The sequence below is a fragment of the Notolepis coatsorum genome (assembly GCF_963971535.1).
Source record: "Notolepis coatsorum genome assembly, chromosome: 6".
In the NCBI taxonomy this organism is placed as follows: Eukaryota; Metazoa; Chordata; class Actinopteri; order Aulopiformes; family Paralepididae; genus Notolepis; species Notolepis coatsorum.
Window position 1 is genome coordinate 185,489,165 of NC_140170.1, and position 17,273 is coordinate 185,506,437.

Consider the following 17,273-nt stretch of genomic DNA (forward strand, 5'->3'; position numbering starts at 1 on the left):
ACCGGTGACCGTTCTCACCACGACTTTAACCCTTTCACTGCCACACAACAGCAGGTTATAACCCTTTCACTGCCACACTACAGAAGGTTAACCCTTTCACTGCCACACTACAGAAGGTTAACCCTTTACTATCACACTACCGACGGTAACCTTCTGTAGTGTGGCAGTGAAAGGGTTAAAAGTAGGGATGTCCGATATTAATCGGCCGATATTGGCGTTAAAATGTGACATCGAAAATTATCGGTATCGGTTTTCAAAAAAAAGAAAAAAAAATTCTCTTTACATTTATTTAACCTTTATTTACCCAGGCAAGCAAGTAAGATCAAATTCTTATTTAATTTATTGTGAAAAGTATGCATAATGTTGTGTTTTTGGGGGGGGGGGAACCCCGCATATATCGGTATCGGAAATTAAGAGTTGGACAATATCGGTATATCGGATATCGAACATCCCTAGTTGAGAGGACTGTGTGGTTCTCACCAGGACTTTGAGGGGACTGTGTGGTTCTGTGTGTGGTTCTCACCAGGACTTTGAGGGGACTGCGTGGTTCTGTGTGTGGTTCTCACCAGGACTTTGAGGGGACTGCGTGGGATGTTCTCTCCCCCGAAGCGCACGTAGATGACGTAGCTGCCCGGCGCCGGCGCGGTGTAGAAGATGTCGAAGGTGCCGTCCTCGTTCTCCCTCACCTCCGCGTCCACCTCGCTGCCGTCGGCCTGCACCACCACGCAGCACACCTTGCCCTTCCCGGCGGCCTTAGCGTCCACCACCAGACCCAGCTCCTCGCCGATGGCCACCGTGGGACCGACACCGGGACCTGGGAGCCAATCAATCAATCAATCAATCAATCAATCACCAGACAGTCAGTCAGTTATTCAATCCATCATTCACTTATTGCTCACTTGCCATATAAAGTGAATTAAGGTGCACATGGTGTTCAGTGAGTGAGTGAGTGAGTGAGTGAGTGAGTGAGTGAGTGAGTGAGTGAGTGAGTGAGTGAGTGATAAATGGACAGCATTTATATTTATCCAAAGCGCTTTACAACTTATGCCTCACATTCACCCGTTCACTCGCACATTCAGACCGACGGCGGAGGCGACCATGCGAGGTGCCGACCTGCTCATCGGGAGCAGTTAGGGGTCAAGGGTCACTTCGACACGGAGCAGACGGAAGCTTCCGATTACCAGATGACCGCTCTACCTCCTGAGCCACTGTCGCCCCCCCATGTCCCCCCATGAGTGAGTGAGCGAGCAGGATTATGAAATCCTGCCTACGTGAGATGTTTCACAGCTAATGATGCGATAAACATTGATCTAATTAAATGTCTCCGTCTCACCTGTAACGCTACACTTGCCGTCTTACCTGTAACGGTACACTCGCTGTCTTACCGGTAACGCTACACTCGCTGTCTTACCTGTAACGCTACACTCGCTGTCTTACCGGTAACGCTACACTCGCCGTCTTACCTGTAACGCTACACTCGCTGTCTTACCTGTAACGCTACACTTACTGTCTTACCTGTAACGCTACACTCGCCATCTTACCTGTAACGCTACACTTGCTGTCTTACCGGTAACGCTACACTTGCTGTCTTACCGGTAACGCTACACTTGCTGTCTTACCGGTAACGCTACACTCGCTGTCTTACCTGTAACGCTACACTCGCTGTCTTACCTGTAACGCTACACTTGCTGTCTTACCTGTAACGCTACACTTGCTGTCTTACCTGTAACGCTACACTCGCTGTCTTACGGGTAACGCTACACTTGCTCTCTTACCGGTAACGCTACACTTGCCGTCTTACCGGTAACGCTACACTTGCTGTCTTACCTGTAACGCTACACTTGCTCTCTTACCTGTAACGCTACACTTGCCGTCTTACCTGTAACGCTACACTTGCTGTCTTACCGGTAACGCTACACTTGCCGTCTTACCTGTAACGCTACACTTGCTGTCTTACCGGTAACGCTACACTTGCTGTCTTACCGGTAACGCTACACTTGCTCTCTTACCTGTAACGCTACACTTGCTGTCTTACCGGTAACGCTACACTTGCCGTCTTACCTGTAACGCTACACTCGCTGTCTTACCTGTAACGCTACACTTGCTCTCTTACCTGTAACGCTACACTCGCTGTCTTACCTGTAACGCTACACTTGCTCTCTTACCTGTAACGCTACACTTGCTGTCTTACCGGTAACGCTACACTTGCTCTCTTACCTGTAACGCTACACTCGCTGTCTTACCTGTAACGCTATACTTGCTCTCTTACCTGTAACGCTACACTTGCTGTCTTACCTGTAACGCTACACTCGCTGTCTTACCTGTAACGCTACACTTGCTCTCTTACCTGTAACGCTACACTTGCTGTCTTACCTGTAACGCTACACTCGCCGTCTTACCTGTAACGCTACACTTGCAGTCTTACCTGTAACGCTACACTCGCTGTCTTACCTGTAACGCTACACTTGCTGTCTTACCTGTAACGCTACACTCGCTGTCTTACCTGTAACGCTACACTTGCTCTCTTACCTGTAACGCTACCCTTGCTGTCTTACCGGTAACGCTACACTTGCTGTCTTACCGGTAACGCTACACTTGCCGTCTTACCGGTAACGCTACACTTGCCGTCTTACCGGTAACGCTACACTTGCTCTCTTACCTGTAACGCTACACTTGCTCTCTTACCGGTAACGCTACACTTGCCGTCTTACCGGTAACGCTACACTTGCCGTCTTACCGGTAACGCTACACTTGCTCTCTTACCGGTAACGCTACACTTGCTCTCTTACCGGTAACGCTACACTTGCCGTCTTACCGGTAACGCTACACTTGCCGTCTTACCTGTAATGCTACACTTGCTCTCTTACCGGTAACGCTACACTCGCCGTCTTACCGGTAACGCTACACTTGCCATCTTACCGGTAACGCTACACTCGCTGTCTTACCTGTAACGGTACACTCGCCATCTTACCGGTAACGCTACACTCGCTGTCTTACCTGTAACGGTACACTCGCCATCTTACCGGTAACGCTACACTCGCTGTCTTACCTGTAACGGTACACTCGCCATCTTACCGGTAACGCTACACTCGCTGTCTTACCTGTAACGCTACACTCGCCATCTTACCGGTAACGCTACACTCGCTGTCTTACCTGTAACGCTACACTCTCCGTCTTACCGGTAACGCTACACTTGCCGTCTTACCTGTAACTCTACACTCGCCCTCTTACCGGTAACGGTACACTTGCTGTCTTACCTGTAACTCTACACTCGCCGTCTTACCGGTAACGCTACACTTGCTCTCTTACCGGTAACGCTACACTCGCTGTCTTACCTGTAACGCTACACTTGCTCTCTTACCGGTAACTCTACACTCGCCGTCTTACCGGTAACGGTACACTTGCTGTCTTACCGGTAACGGTACACTTGCTGTCTTACCGGTAACGCTACACTTGCTCTCTTACCGGTAACTCTACACTCGCCGTCTTACCGGTAACGCTACACTTGCTCTCTTACCGGTAACGCTACACTCGCCGTCTTACCTGTAACGCTACACTTGCTCTCTTACCGGTAACTCTACACTCGCCGTCTTACCGGTAACGGTACACTTGCTGTCTTACCGGTAACGGTACACTTGCTGTCTTACCGGTAACGCTACACTTGCTCTCTTACCGGTAACTCTACACTCGCCGTCTTACCGGTAACGGTACACTTGCTGTCTTACCGGTAACGGTACACTTGCTCTCTTACCGGTAACGCTACACTTGCTGTCTTACCTGTAACGCTACACTTGCTCTCTTACCGGTAACACTACACTTGCCGTCTTACCTGTAACGCTACACTCGCTCTCTTACCGGTAACGCTACACTTGCTGTCTTACCTGTAACGGTACACTCGCCATCTTACCGGTAACGGTACACTCGCCGTCTTACCGGTAACGCTACACTCGCTCTCTTACCTGTAACGCTACACTCGCCGTCTTACCGGTAACGCTACACTCGCCGTCTTACCGGTAACGGTACACTTGCTCTCTTACCGGTAACGCTACACTTGCTGTCTTACCGGTAACGGTACACTTGCTCTCTTACCTGTAACGCTACACTTGCTGTCTTACCTGTAACGCTACACTTGCTGTCTTACCTGTAACGCTACCCTTGCTGTCTTACCAGTAACGCTACCCTTGCTGTCTTACCGGTAACGGTACACTTGCTGGCGTCTCCGGTCGCGGTGGCTCTCACTCGGTACGGCGACGCAGGGATCTCGTCTCCTCCGTATTTGATGACGACGGTGTAGCGCCCCGCCCTGTCCGGCACGTAGGAGGCGCTGTACGTCCCGTCTCCGTTGTCACGGACACTGGTCCTCTTGGCCTTACCGTCTTGGTCCTGACGCGGGGGAGACGCACACAACATTTATTTATTAATTAAACGACCCCCTCTGCTGCCGCTGAAACGTTACAATTCAAAAAGGATTTATTTCCAAATACAACATGTTTATTAACCCTTTCACTGCCGCACTACCAAACGGTTAACCCTTTCACTGCCACACGACAGCCGGTTAACACTTTCACTGCCACACTACAGAAGGTTAACCCTTTCACTGCCACACTACAGAAGGTTAACCCTTTCACTGCCACACTACAGAAGGTTAACCCTTTCACTGCCACACTACAGAAGGTTAACCCTTGGAAGAAGGTAACCGTCGGTAGTGTGATAGTAAAGGGTTAACCTTCTGTAGCATGGCAGTGAAAGGGTTAAATGATAAGGCATGCAAATATAAGCACGTTAGACTTTCTTTTGGCAATGGGAGTGGGTTTCATGATTGAACGCTTATGATCCTCATCATTAGGGCCCAAGTGTCTGGTGTTTTATTATAAAAGAGTCCAACCAGCCAACACCAGATCATAGCTCAGAACCAGAAGTCATAGAACTCCATTGTTACCCGGGCGGCTGGGTGGCGCAGCGGTCTAAGCACTCGTCACCTACGCGTGAGACACCGGTATCGAATCCGGCTGTCAGCGGTGCCTCCGGCTTGGGCCGGCCGCCATACTGACTCAATTGGCAGAGTCAGCGGGAGGGGGGGGGGGGGGGAAGTCGATGGGTGGTAATCTGGTCATTGTAAACAGCGACTCCTACAGGTCGGTCAGGGCGCCTGCACAGCAAGGACAGGAGATGGCGAGGGTAGTGTGAGCCTCCCACACGTTACACCTCGCCAATGAGAGTCCGCGCTGGCAGGTGAAAAGAAGTAGCTGGCTGACTCCGCATGTATCAGAGGGGACATGCGATAGATTCTTCAAGCCTCCCTACGACCAAGTGGGGGGCACATGCGAGCAACGATCAAGACAGGGGAGGGGGGAATTGGCACGACTAAAATTGGGATGGGAGAAAAACTGAAAAAGGAGAAAAAGTGGATAAAAAAAGAAAAGTACTCCATTGTTATCCGAAAAGTCCTAAAACAAGTCAGAGAGCCGTGCTGTTGGCTTCGCTCAGTATAATTCATCACGTTGTTGTCTTCAGGTAACTATGTGAACAACACCACTCGCTCGTCTACACGTTGTTAAAATCAGCCTCAAGTCCACAGAAGACGAATCATTCTCCTCCTCTGCTCCCGACTCTGGAATCAGCTGCCATCACACATCACAGAAACCCCATCCGTAGAAACATTCAAGTCCCACCTCAAAACCCACCTGTTCAACCTGCATACCCTCCTCACTCCTGACCCCCCAACCCCTGCATCACTTAGATGTTCACATCTGTACACACCTATATTTTAGTATTATAATTAAATTATTATTATTATTTATTTTAAAATGTTCCGTCTTGTTTCTAAGCTGTCTCCCTTTCTCTGTAGTATCCCCACCATGTTGTCATTGTAAAAGTCCATGTACTGTGTCTGTCCACGTACTGTAATGCAATGTCTGTAAAGTGCTTCGAGATACCTTATAAAATACATTTATTCTAACTAATGTTCCAATTCAAAAAGGGGAAGAAACTGAATCAAAGTGCACTTTTTTTACTCCATCTAATCTATTCTATTTTATTATTTGTATTACTGAAAAACACTGATTTACCTGACCTTGCTACCGCTCTATCCTTTTTTATAAAATGTTTATGCTCGCTTATGACTGTCGTTTTTACTGTTGTGAAGCACTTTGAACTGCAATTTCTGTATGAAAAGTGCTATACAAATAAAGTTATTATTATTAAGAAAGACCTCTTTATTTTTTTATTTTTTTTATTGATCTTTTTCCCCCTCCTTTTTCCTCCGATTTTCTCCCATCCCAATGTTAGTCGTATGCCAATTCCCAATCCCCTTCCTGGTCGCTGCGCACTTACCCCCCACAGTCGGTCTGGGAGAGTGGAGGCTATCACGTGCTTCCTCCGACACACGTCTAGCCAATCAACCGCTTCTTTTCACCTGGCAGCGCGGACTCTCACTGAGAGGGCGTAGCGTGTGGAAGGATCACACTACCGCCCTTAGATCCTATCCGCGCTGAGCAGTCGCCCCGACCGAACTGTAGGAGTCGCTGTTTACAACGACCCGGACCCACTCCGCCAGCTTTCCCACCCTCTGATACTGCCAATTGTATTAGTGCAGACGGCCAGCCAAGCTGGTGACAACCCCGGAGCTGTGAGCTGGAAGAAAGACCTCTTTCTAAATGAAGCCTGGCGTGTGTTTGAGCTCACAGTGATGAGGACCGTGAGCGGTGCCTGGCCTGCGTCCTTGGCGTCGATGTTGAACTCCACAGGGAAGCTGGCCGGTACTCCTGTAGTCAGACCAGGACCGCTGGCTCGAACCTTACTGGCATCGTGGGTGGGGAGGACGCGCAGCCTGAAGGGACTGGAGAGGAGAGTGTTTTAGTGAGGAGAGGAGAGGAGAGCAGAAGAGAGGAGAGGAGAGTGTTTTAGTGAGGAGAGGAGAGGAGAGCAGAAGAGAGGAGAGGAGAGTGTTTTAGTGAGGAGAGGAGAGGAGAGCAGAAGAGAGGAGAGCAGAGTGTTTTAGTGAGGAGAGGAGAGGAGAGCAGAAGAGAGGAGAGGAGAGTGTTTTAGTGAGGAGAGGAGAGGAGAGCAGAAGAGAGGAGAGGAGAGGGGGGAGAGGAGAGTGTTTTAGTGAGGAGAGGAGAGTGTTTTAGTGAGGAGAGGAGAGGAGAGTGTTTTAGTGAGGAGAGGAGAGGAGTGTTTTAGTGAGGAGAGGAGAGGAGAGGAGTGTTTTAGTGAGGAGAGGAGAGGAGAGGAGTGTTTTAGTGAGGAGAGGAGAGGAGTGTTTTAGTGAGGAGAGGAGAGGAGAGTGTTTTAGTGAGGAGAGGAGAGGAGAGTGTTTTAGTGAGGAGAGGAGAGGAGAGTGTTTTAGTGAGGAGAGGAGAGGAGAGGAGAGGAGAGGAGAGAGTTTTAGTGAGGAAAGGAGAGAGGAGGGTTTTAGTGAGGAGAGGAGTGTTTTAGTCTGAAGAGGAGAGGAGAGGAGAGTGTTTTAGTCTGAAGAGGAGAGGAGAGGAGAGTGTTTTAGTCTGAAGAGGAGAGGAGAGGAGAGTGTTTTAGTCTGAAGAGGAGAGGAGAGGAGAGTGTTTTAGTCAGGAGAGGAGAGGAGTGTTTTAGTGAGGAGAGGAGAGGAGATGAGTGTTTTAGTGAGGAGAGTAGAGTGTTTTAGTGAGGAGAGGAGAGTGTTTTAGTGAGGAGAGGAGAGGAGAGTATTTTAGAGAGGAGAGGAGATGAGTGTTTTAGTGAGGAGAGGAGAGGAGAGTGTTTTAGTGAGGAGAGTAGAGTGTTTTAGTGAGGAGAGTAGAGTGTTTTAGTGAGGAGAGTAGAGTGTTTTAGTGAGGAGAGTAGAGTGTTTTAGTGAGGAGAGTAGAGTGTTTTAGTGAGGAGAGTAGAGTGTTTTAGTGAGGAGAGGAGAGTGTTTTAGTGAGGAGAGGAGAGGAGAGTGTTTTAGTGAGGAGAGGAGAGTGTTTTAGTGAGGAGAGTAGAGTGTTTTAGTGAAGAGAGCAGAGGAGAGTGTTTTAGTGAGGAGAGGAGTGTTTTAGTGAAGAGAGCAGAGGAGAGTGTTTTAGTGAAGAGAGCAGAGGAGAGGAGAGTGTTTTAGTGAAGAGAGCAGAGGAGAGTGTTTTAGTGAAGAGAGGAGAGTGTTTTAGTGAGGAGAGGAGAGTGTTTTAGTGAGGAGAGGAGAAGAGTGTTTTAGTGAGGAGAGGAGAGGAGAGTGTTTTAGTGAAGAGAGCAGAGGAGAGTGTTTTAGTGAAGAGAGGAGAGTGTTTTAGTGAGGAGAGGAGAGTGTTTTAGTGAGGAGAGGAGAAGAGTGTTTTAGTGAGGAGAGGAGAGGAGAGTGTTTTAGTGAGGAGAGGAGAGTGTTTTAGTGAGGAGAGGAGAGTGTTTTAGTGAGGAGAGGAGAAGAGTGTTTTAGTGAGGAGAGGAGAGGAGAGTGTTTTAGTGAGGAGAGGAGAGTGTTTTAGTGAGGAGAGGGGTGTTTTAGTGAGGAGAGGAGAGGAGAGTGTTTTAGTGAGGAGAGGAGAGGAGAGTGTTTTAGTGAGGAGAGTAGAGTGTTTTAGTGAGGAGAGTAGAGTGTTTTAGTGAGGAGAGTAGAGGAGTGTTTTAGTGAAGAGAGCAGAGGAGAGTGTTTTAGTGAAGAGAGCAGAGGAGAGGAGAGTGTTTTAGTGAGGAGAGGAGAGGAGAGGAGAGGAGAGTGTTTTAGTGAGGAGAGGAGAGGAGAGGAGAGGAGAGTGTTTTAGTGAGGAGAGGAGAGGAGAGTGTTTTAGTGAGGAGAGGAGAGGAGAGGAGAGGAGAGTGTTTTAGTGAGGAGAGGAGAGGAGAGTGTTTTAGTGAGGAGAGGAGAGGAGAGGAGAGTGTTTTAGTGAGGAGAGGAGAGGAGAGTGTTTTAGTGAGGAGAGGAGATGAGAGGAGAGTGTTTTAGTGAGGAGAGGAGAGGAGAGTGTTTTAGTGAAGAGAGCAGAGGAGAGGAGAGTGTTTTAGTGAGGAGAGGAGAGCAGAGGAGAGTGTTTTAGTGAGGAGAGGAGAGGAGAGGAGAGTGTTTTAGTGAGGAGAGGAGAGGAGAAGAGTGTTTTAGTGAGGAGAGGAGAGGAGTGTTTTAGTGAGGAGAGGAGAGGAGATTGTTTTAGTGAGGAGAGGAGAGGAGAGGAGTGTTTTAGTGAGGAGAGGAGAGGAGATTGTTTTAGTGAGGAGAGGAGAGGAGAGGAGTGTTTTAGTGAGGAGAGGAGAGTGTTTTAGTGAGGAGAGGAGAGTGTTTTAGTGAGGAGAGGGGTGTTTTAGTGAGGAGAGGGGTGTTTTAGGGGAGAGGAGAGGAGAGTGTTTTAGTGAGGAGAGGAGAGGAGAGTGTTTTAGTGAGGAGAGCAGAGGAGAGTGTTTTAGAGAGGAGAGGAGAGTGTTTTAGAGAGGAGAGGAGTGTTTTAGTCTGAGGAGAGGAGAGGAGAGAGTTTTAGTCTGAGGAGAGGAGAGGAGAGAGTTTTAGTCTGAAGAGGAGAGGAGAGTTTTAGTCTGAAGAGGAGAGGAGAGGAGAGAGGAGAGTTTTAGTCTGAAGAGGAGAGGAGAGAGTTTTAGTCTGAAGAGGAGAGGAGAGAGTTTTAGTCTGAAGAGGAGAGGAGAGTTTTAGTCTGAAGAGGAGAGGAGAGGAGAGAGTTTTAGTCTGAAGAGGAGCGGAGAGAGTTTTAGTCTGAAGAGGAGAGGAGAGAGTTTTAGTCTGAAGAGGAGAGGAGAGAGGAGAGAGTTTTAGTCTGAAGAGGAGAGGAGAGAGTTTTAGTCTGAAGAGGAGAGAGTTTTAGTCTGAAGAGGAGAGGAGAGAGTTTTAGTCTGAAGAGGAGAGGAGAGAGGAGAGAGTTTTAGTCTGAAGAGGAGAGGAGAGTTTTAGTCTGAAGAGGAGAGGAGAGGAGAGAGTTTTAGTCTGAAGAGGAGAGGAGAGAGTTTTAGTCTGAAGAGGAGAGGAGAGAGTTTTAGTCTGAAGAGGAGAGGAGAGAGGAGAGAGTTTTAGTCTGAAGAGGAGAGGAGAGAGTTTTAGTCTGAAGAGGAGAGGAGAGGATAGGAGAGTGTTTTAGTCTGAAGAGGAGAGGAGAGGACAGGAGAGGAGAGGAGAGAGCATGCGTTACCTGCGAGGAATGTCCTCATCTGCATACTTCACGGCTACAGAGTAGGGTCCCTCCAGCGTAGGCGTGTAGGACACAGAGTGGGTTCCATCACCGTTGTCTGTGACGTCAACTGGCTCAGCAAGACCTGACACACAGAGACACACGGAGACACACAGAGACACACAGAGACACACAGACACACAGAGACACAGAGACACACAGAGACACAGAGACACACAGAGACACACAGAGACACACAGAGACACACAGAGACACACAGAGACACAGAGACACACAGAGACACACAGACACACACAGAGACACACAGAGACACAGAGAGACACACAGAGAGACAGAGACACAGAGACACAGAGACACAGAGACACAGAGACACAGAGACACACAGAGACACACAGACACACAGAGACACACAGACACACAGAGACACACAGAGACAGAGACACACAGAGAGACAGAGACACACAGAGACACACAGAGACACACAGAGAGACAGAGACACACAGAGACACACAGAGACACACAGAGAGACACAGAGAGACACAGAGAGACACAGAGACACACAGAGACACACAGAGACACACAGAGACACAGAGACACAGAGACACAGGGACACACAGAGACACACAGAGACACAGAGACACACAGAGACACACAGAGACACACAGAGACACACACAGAGACACACAGAGACACACAGAGACACACAGAGACACACACAGAGACACACAGAGAGACACAGAGAGACACAGAGAGACACAGAGACACACAGAGACACAGGGACACAGGGACACACAGAGACACACAGAGACACACAGAGACACAGAGACACAGAGACACACAGAGACACACAGAGACACACAGAGACACACACAGAGACACACAGAGACACACAGAGAGACACACAGAGACACACAGAGACACACACAGAGACACACAGAGACACACACAGAGACACACAGAGACACACAGAGACACACACAGAGACACACAGAGACACACACAGAGACACACACAGAGACACACAGAGACACACACAGACAGACACACAGACAGACACACACACAGATTAGGTGAGGTTTCCTGAATCAAGGCGACATCGTCAGCTCCTTCTGATTGCAGTGATGTTCACCTTTAGCCGCAGTGACGCACACGGCCAGCGGGGCCACACCAGCCTTGCTGCAGTCCACAGTGAAGGATTGTGGGACGCCGGCCCTGACCCCTGACCCCACCCCGGGACCGGACACTTTGACCTTACTGGAGTCCACCACGTCTTTCACTGGCACCCTGAATGGACTGCCTGTGGAGGGGGAGAGAGAGAGAGAGAGAGAGAGAGAGAGAGAGAGAGAGAGAGCGAGAAAGAGAGAGAAAGAGAGATAGAGTGTGTATATGTGTGTGAGAGAAAGTGAGAGAAAGTGAGAGGGAAGGAGAAAGAGGGGATGAGAAAGAGAGAGAGAGGGATGAGAGGTGGTGAGAGGGGGGACAGAGAGAGTCATTATGAAATGCACGAACAACATATTTTACTGGGAATCAAAATGATATTTCAATTATATTGATTATATTATATTATATTTCATGGCAAGCACAGAGAGACTCAGAAAGAGCTTCTATCCCCAGGCCATCAGGATGCTCAATGACAATTAACACTATGTAACAAACCATCAAACACACTCACAGCGCACACACACCCACTTTAAATGGACAACTCACTGTAGCACCCACTTTACACACTTTAGACACTAACGCACTTTATATTTATTGGCAACTCATTGCACATAGCCACGCCTTGCACCTTACCTTACGACCACAAGGTGGCACCACAAGCTACCTCATCCCATTTATATTGTACTGTAACTACTCTGCATTGTATATTGTACATATGTATATTGAAAATGTTTGTCTTGTTTACACTTGTTTAAGTACTTGACTTTCTATTTTACACTTATTATACTTTTTATAATTATCCATCTTTACCTAGCACACTCTCAGGAGCAAAACAGAAAGAAGCATTTCATACAAAAGTATCCTGTATTTCTGTATGACAACTAATAAAGAAACTTGAATTTTGAATTTGAAACTTGAGCAGCAAAGATCGTATTGTACTGTGTCTTGTTTTAAAAGAAAAATATAAAGAATGAATAAACTAAACTCACAAACCCCCCCCCCTCTTCCTCCACCTCTCCCTCCCTCCTTTTCCTCCACCTCCCTCCCCCCTCTTCCTCCACCTCCCTCCCTCCACCTCTCCCTCCCTCCGCCTCTCCCTCCCTCCTCTCCCTCCACCTCTCCCTCCCACCTCTCTCCCTCCACCTCCCTCCCTCCTCTCCCTCCACCTCTCCCTCCACCTCTTCCTCCACCTCTTCCTCCACCTCTCCCTCCCACCCGTCTCCCTCCCTCCACCTCCCTCCCTCCTCTCCCTCCACCTCTCCCTCTCTCCCTCCTCACTGAAAGCACAGCTCAGCATCAGTCAGTGAAAGGGTTTTTTACGAGGAGACAAGCGGTTCCTTTCCCGGAGAAAGTCTGTTAAAAACCACCACATCTTTTAAATTCAGCCAATAACAGCAACCGCAACTTTCAACTACAGCCAATAAAAACACTGAGGGCTAATCTGCGGAAGTGTAAACTCAAAACGACGTGATGTCATCAGGAAATAAACAGTATGATGTTGTGAGGGAATACACATTGCTCCATTTAGGAGTCTAGGAGAGGAGAAGGGAGAGGAGGAGAGGAGAGAAGAAAAGAGGAGAGAAGAGAAGAGAAGAGAGAGGAGAGGAGAGGAGAGGAGAGGAGAGGAGAGGAGAGGAGGAGAGGAGAGGAGAGGAGAGGAGAGGAGAGGAGAGGAGAGGAGAGGAGAGGAGAGGAGAGGAGAGGAGAGGAGAGGAGAGGAGAGGAGAGGAGAGGAGAGGAGAGGAGAGGAGAGGAGAGGAGAGGAGAGAGAGAGAAGAGGAGAGAAGAGGAGAGAAGAGGAGAGAAGAGGAGAGAAGAGGAGAGAAGAGGAGAGAAGAGGAGAGAAGAGGAGAGAAGAGGAGAGAAGAGGAGAGAAGAGGAGAGAAGAGGAGAGAAGAGGAGAGAAGAGGAGAGAAGAGGAGAGAAGAGAAGAGAAGAGAAGAGAAGAGAAGAGAAGAGAAGAGAAGAGAAGAGAAGAGAAGAGAAGAGAAGAGAGGAGAAGAGACACCAGAAGGGGGCGGGTCTTACCAGGGATGGGCACGGCTCCGTAGGTGATGTTGACGTCGTACAGGCCCGGTGTGAAGGGGACGTACTCCACGCTGCAGCTGCCATCTTTGTTGTCTTTACACGACATCTTGGATTCCGACGGACCCTCCACAGTGATGACACCCCCGATGCCCGCCCCTCTGTCGGGCAGAGAGATACAAACTAACATCAGCTCTGTCGGGCCGAGAGATACAAACTAACATCAGCTCTGTCGGCCGAGAGATACCAACTAACATCAGCTCTGTCGGGCCGAGAGATACCAACTAACATCAGCTCTGTCAGGCCGAGAGATACAAACTAACATCAGCTCTGTCAGACCGAAAGATACAGACTAACATCAGCTCTGTCACACAGAGAGATACAAACTAACATCACTGCTTGTTATATTCAAAAATAGAAGATTAAAGTGGCAGTTCACCCAAAATAAAAACACATTTCGTCCATCTATCCATCCAGATCGTTTGGTGTGATTTGCAGAGTTTGAGATGTCTGCTATAGAGATGTCTGCTATAGAGATATCTGCCGTAGAGATGTCTGCCATAGAGATGTCTGCCATAGAGATGTCTGCCATAGAGATGTCTGCCATAGAGATGTCTGCTATAGATGTCTGCCATAGAGATGTCTGCCATAGAGATGTCTGCCATAGAGATGTCTGCCATAGAGATGTCTGCTATAGAGATATCTGCCATAGAGATGTCTGCCATAGAGATATCTGCCATAGGAGATATCTGCCATAGAGATGTCTGCCATAGAGATGTCTGCCATAGAGATGTCTGCCATAGAGATGTCTGCCATAGAGATGTCTGCCATAGAGATGTCTGCCATAGAGATATCTGCCATAGAGATATCTGCCATAGAGATGTCTGCCATAGAGATATCTGCCATAGGAGATATCTGCCATAGAGATGTCTGCCATAGAGATGTCTGCCATAGAGATGTCTGCCATAGAGATGTCTGCCATAGAGATGTCTGCCATAGAGATGTCTGCCATAGAGATGTCTGCTATAGAGATGTCTGCTATAGAGATGTCTGCTATAGAGATGTCTGCCATAGAGATGTCTGCTATAGAGATGTCTGCTATAGAGATGTCTGCTATAGAGATGTCTGCTATAGAGATGTCTGCTATAGAGATGTCTGCTATAGAGATGTCTGCTATAGAGATGTCTGCTATAGAGATGTCTGCTATAGAGATGTCTGCTATAGAGATATCTGCCGTAGAGATGTCTGCTATAGAGATGTCTGCCGTAGAGATATATGCCATAGAGATATATGCCATAGAGATGTCTGCCGTAGAGATGTCTGCCTGTCTGAGCTGAATGTTTTTATTTTTTGTACTTTGTGTGAACTGCACCTTTAACCGCAACCATCTCACATGAGGAGTGATTTGTGCCCCCGAGGGATTTATGTTGGCACCGTTGTGAAAAAGACAATAATGCGGCAGCCATAGGTTCACATCCTGGCGAAGGTAAAGCCAGTGTGTTGTGTTCTAACCTGGTGATGATGGTGAAGTGGTTAGTGTGTTGTGTTCTAACCTGGTGATGATGGTGAAGTGGTTGGGTGCGTGGGTGAACGCCTGCTCCAGCCCGGGGCCCGTCGCCACCACCCTGCTGGGGTCGGAGCCCTCTGTCACAGGGACCCTGAACGGAGAGCTGGGCACCGGAGTGTTGTCGTATTTCACCTGAACGCTGTGGGCACCTGGGGCACAAGAGACGTGGCGAGGCGGTCACACATCCATCCATAATCTATCATCCATGCATCCATCATTACCAATTCATTCATCCATCCACCAATTCATCCGGGGCGCGTGGCCCATCGTTCCTCCGTGGGGGTCGCTGGTTTCCCCCCGTGGTGGTGGTGGGGGCGGGACCGGGGAAGATGGGGGCGGCACGCTGTGCGTGGCAGTGTGAGTGCCACACGGGCTGTTTGTGTTTTACTTCAGTCATGACGTGCTTTATCAGGGGGTGTGTCTCGTCATGACGTGCTTTATCAGGGGGGGGGGGGTGTCGTCATGACGTGCTTTATTAGGGGGTGTGTCTCGTCATGACGTGCTTTATCAGGGGGGGGGGGGGGGGTCTTGTCATGACGTGCTTTATTAGGGGGTGTGTCTCGTCATGACGTGCTTTATCAGGGGGGGGGGGTGTGTCTTGTCATGACGTGCTTTATTAGGGGGTGTGTCTCGTCATGACGTGCTTTATCAGGGGGGGGGGGGGGGTCTCGTCATGACATGCTTTACCAGGGGGGTGTCTCGTCATGACGTGCTTTATCAGGGGGTGTGTCTCGTCATGACGTGCTTTATCAGGGGTGTGTCTCGTCATGACGTGCTTTATCAGGGGGTGTGTCTCGTCATGACGTGCTTTATCAGGGGGTGTGTCTCGTCATGACGTGCTTTATCAGGGGTGTGTCTCGTCATGACGTGCTTTATCAGGGGGGGGGGGTGTGTCTCGTCATGACGTGCTTTATCAGGGGGTGTGTCTCGTCATGACGTGCTTTATCAGGGGGGGGGGGGGGGTCTCGTCTTGACGTGCTTTATCAGGGGGGGGGGGGTCTCGTCATGACGTGCTTTATCAGGGGGGTGTCTCGTCATGACGTGCTTTATCAGGGGGTGTGTCTCGTCATGACGTGCTTCATCAGGGGGTGTGTCTCGTCATGACGTGCTTTATCAGGGGGCGTGTCTCGTCATGACGTGCTTTATCAGGGGTGTGTGTCTTGTCATGACGTGCTTTATCAGGGGGTGTGTCTCGTCATGACGTGCTTTATCAGGGGGTGTGTCTCGTCATGACGTGCTTTATCAGGGGGCGTGTCTCGTCATGACGTGCTTTATCAGGGGGTGTGTCTTGTCATGACGTGCTTTATCAGGGGGTGTGTCTCGTCATGACGTGCTTTATCAGGGGGTGTGTCTTGTCATGACGTGCTTTATCAGGGGGGGGGGGTCTCGTCATGGCGTGCTTTATCAGGGGGTGTGTCTCGTCATGACATGCTTTATCAGGGGGGGGGGGGTCTCGTCATGACGTGCTTTATCAGGGGGGGGGGTCTCGTCATGGCGTGTTTTATCAGGGGGTGTGTCTCGTCATGACGTGCTTTATCAGGGGGTGTGTCTCGTCATGACGTGCTTTATCAGGGGGGTGTCTCGTCATGACGTGCTTTATCAGGGGGGGGTGTCTCGTCATGACGTGCTTTATCAGGGGGGGTGTCTCGTCATGACGTGCTTTATCAGGGGGGGGGTCTCGTCATGGCGTGTTTTATCAGGGGGGGGGGTCTCGTCATGACGTGCTTTATCAGGGGGGGGTGTCTTGTCATGACGTGCTTTATCAGGGGGGGGTCTCGTCATGACGTGCTTTATCAGGGGGTGTGTCTCGTCATGACATGCTTTATCAGGGGGTGTGTCTTGTCATGACGTGCTTTATCAGGGGGTGTGTCTTGTCATGACGTGCTTTATCAGGGGGTGTGTCTCGTCATGACGTGCTTTATCAGGGGGTGTGTCTTGTCATGACGTGCTTTATCAGGGGGTGTGTCTCGTCATGACGTGCTTTATCAGGGGGTGTGTCTCGTCATGACGTGCTTTATCAGGGGTGTGTCTTGTCATGACGTGCTTTATCAGGGGGTGTGTCTTGTCATGACGTGCTTTATCAGGGGGGGTGTCTCGTCATGACGTGCTTTATCAGGGGGGGGTCTCGTCATGACGTGCTTTATCAGGGGGTGTGTCTCGTCATGACGTGCTTTATCAGGGGGGGGGGTCTCGTCATGACGTGCTTCATCAGGGGTGTGTCTTGTCATGACGTGCTTCATCAGGGGGTGTGTCTTGTCATGACATGCTTTATCAGGGGGGGGTCTTGGATGGAGATGTGGTGGGGATTGATGTGTGTGGGGTGTTGGGGGACTGGCTGTTCCGGGGGGGGGGGGGTTAAACATGCCTTTGAGCAAATTATTTTATGCCTATTCTTACGTCTGCACTTTATGCATTGTTTTTATTCCGTCAACTGTGTG

General features: G+C 49.5%; 1 protein-coding gene across 1 annotated transcript in view; it reads right to left on the reverse strand.

The window, feature by feature from the left end:
- Positions 1-17,273, reverse strand: part of LOC311229892 (filamin-B-like) — a gene marked incomplete at its 3' end in the record, with an annotated part of 367,515 nt that overhangs the window by 60,639 nt on the left and 289,603 nt on the right. Inside the window, 7 exon segments of the mRNA XM_084315961.1 lie at positions 567-814; positions 4,194-4,383; positions 6,685-6,838; positions 10,083-10,206; positions 11,212-11,379; positions 13,272-13,429; positions 14,822-14,984. Of these exon segments, the coding sequence (XP_084172087.1) occupies positions 567-814; positions 4,194-4,383; positions 6,685-6,838; positions 10,083-10,206; positions 11,212-11,379; positions 13,272-13,429; positions 14,822-14,984 (1,205 nt within the window).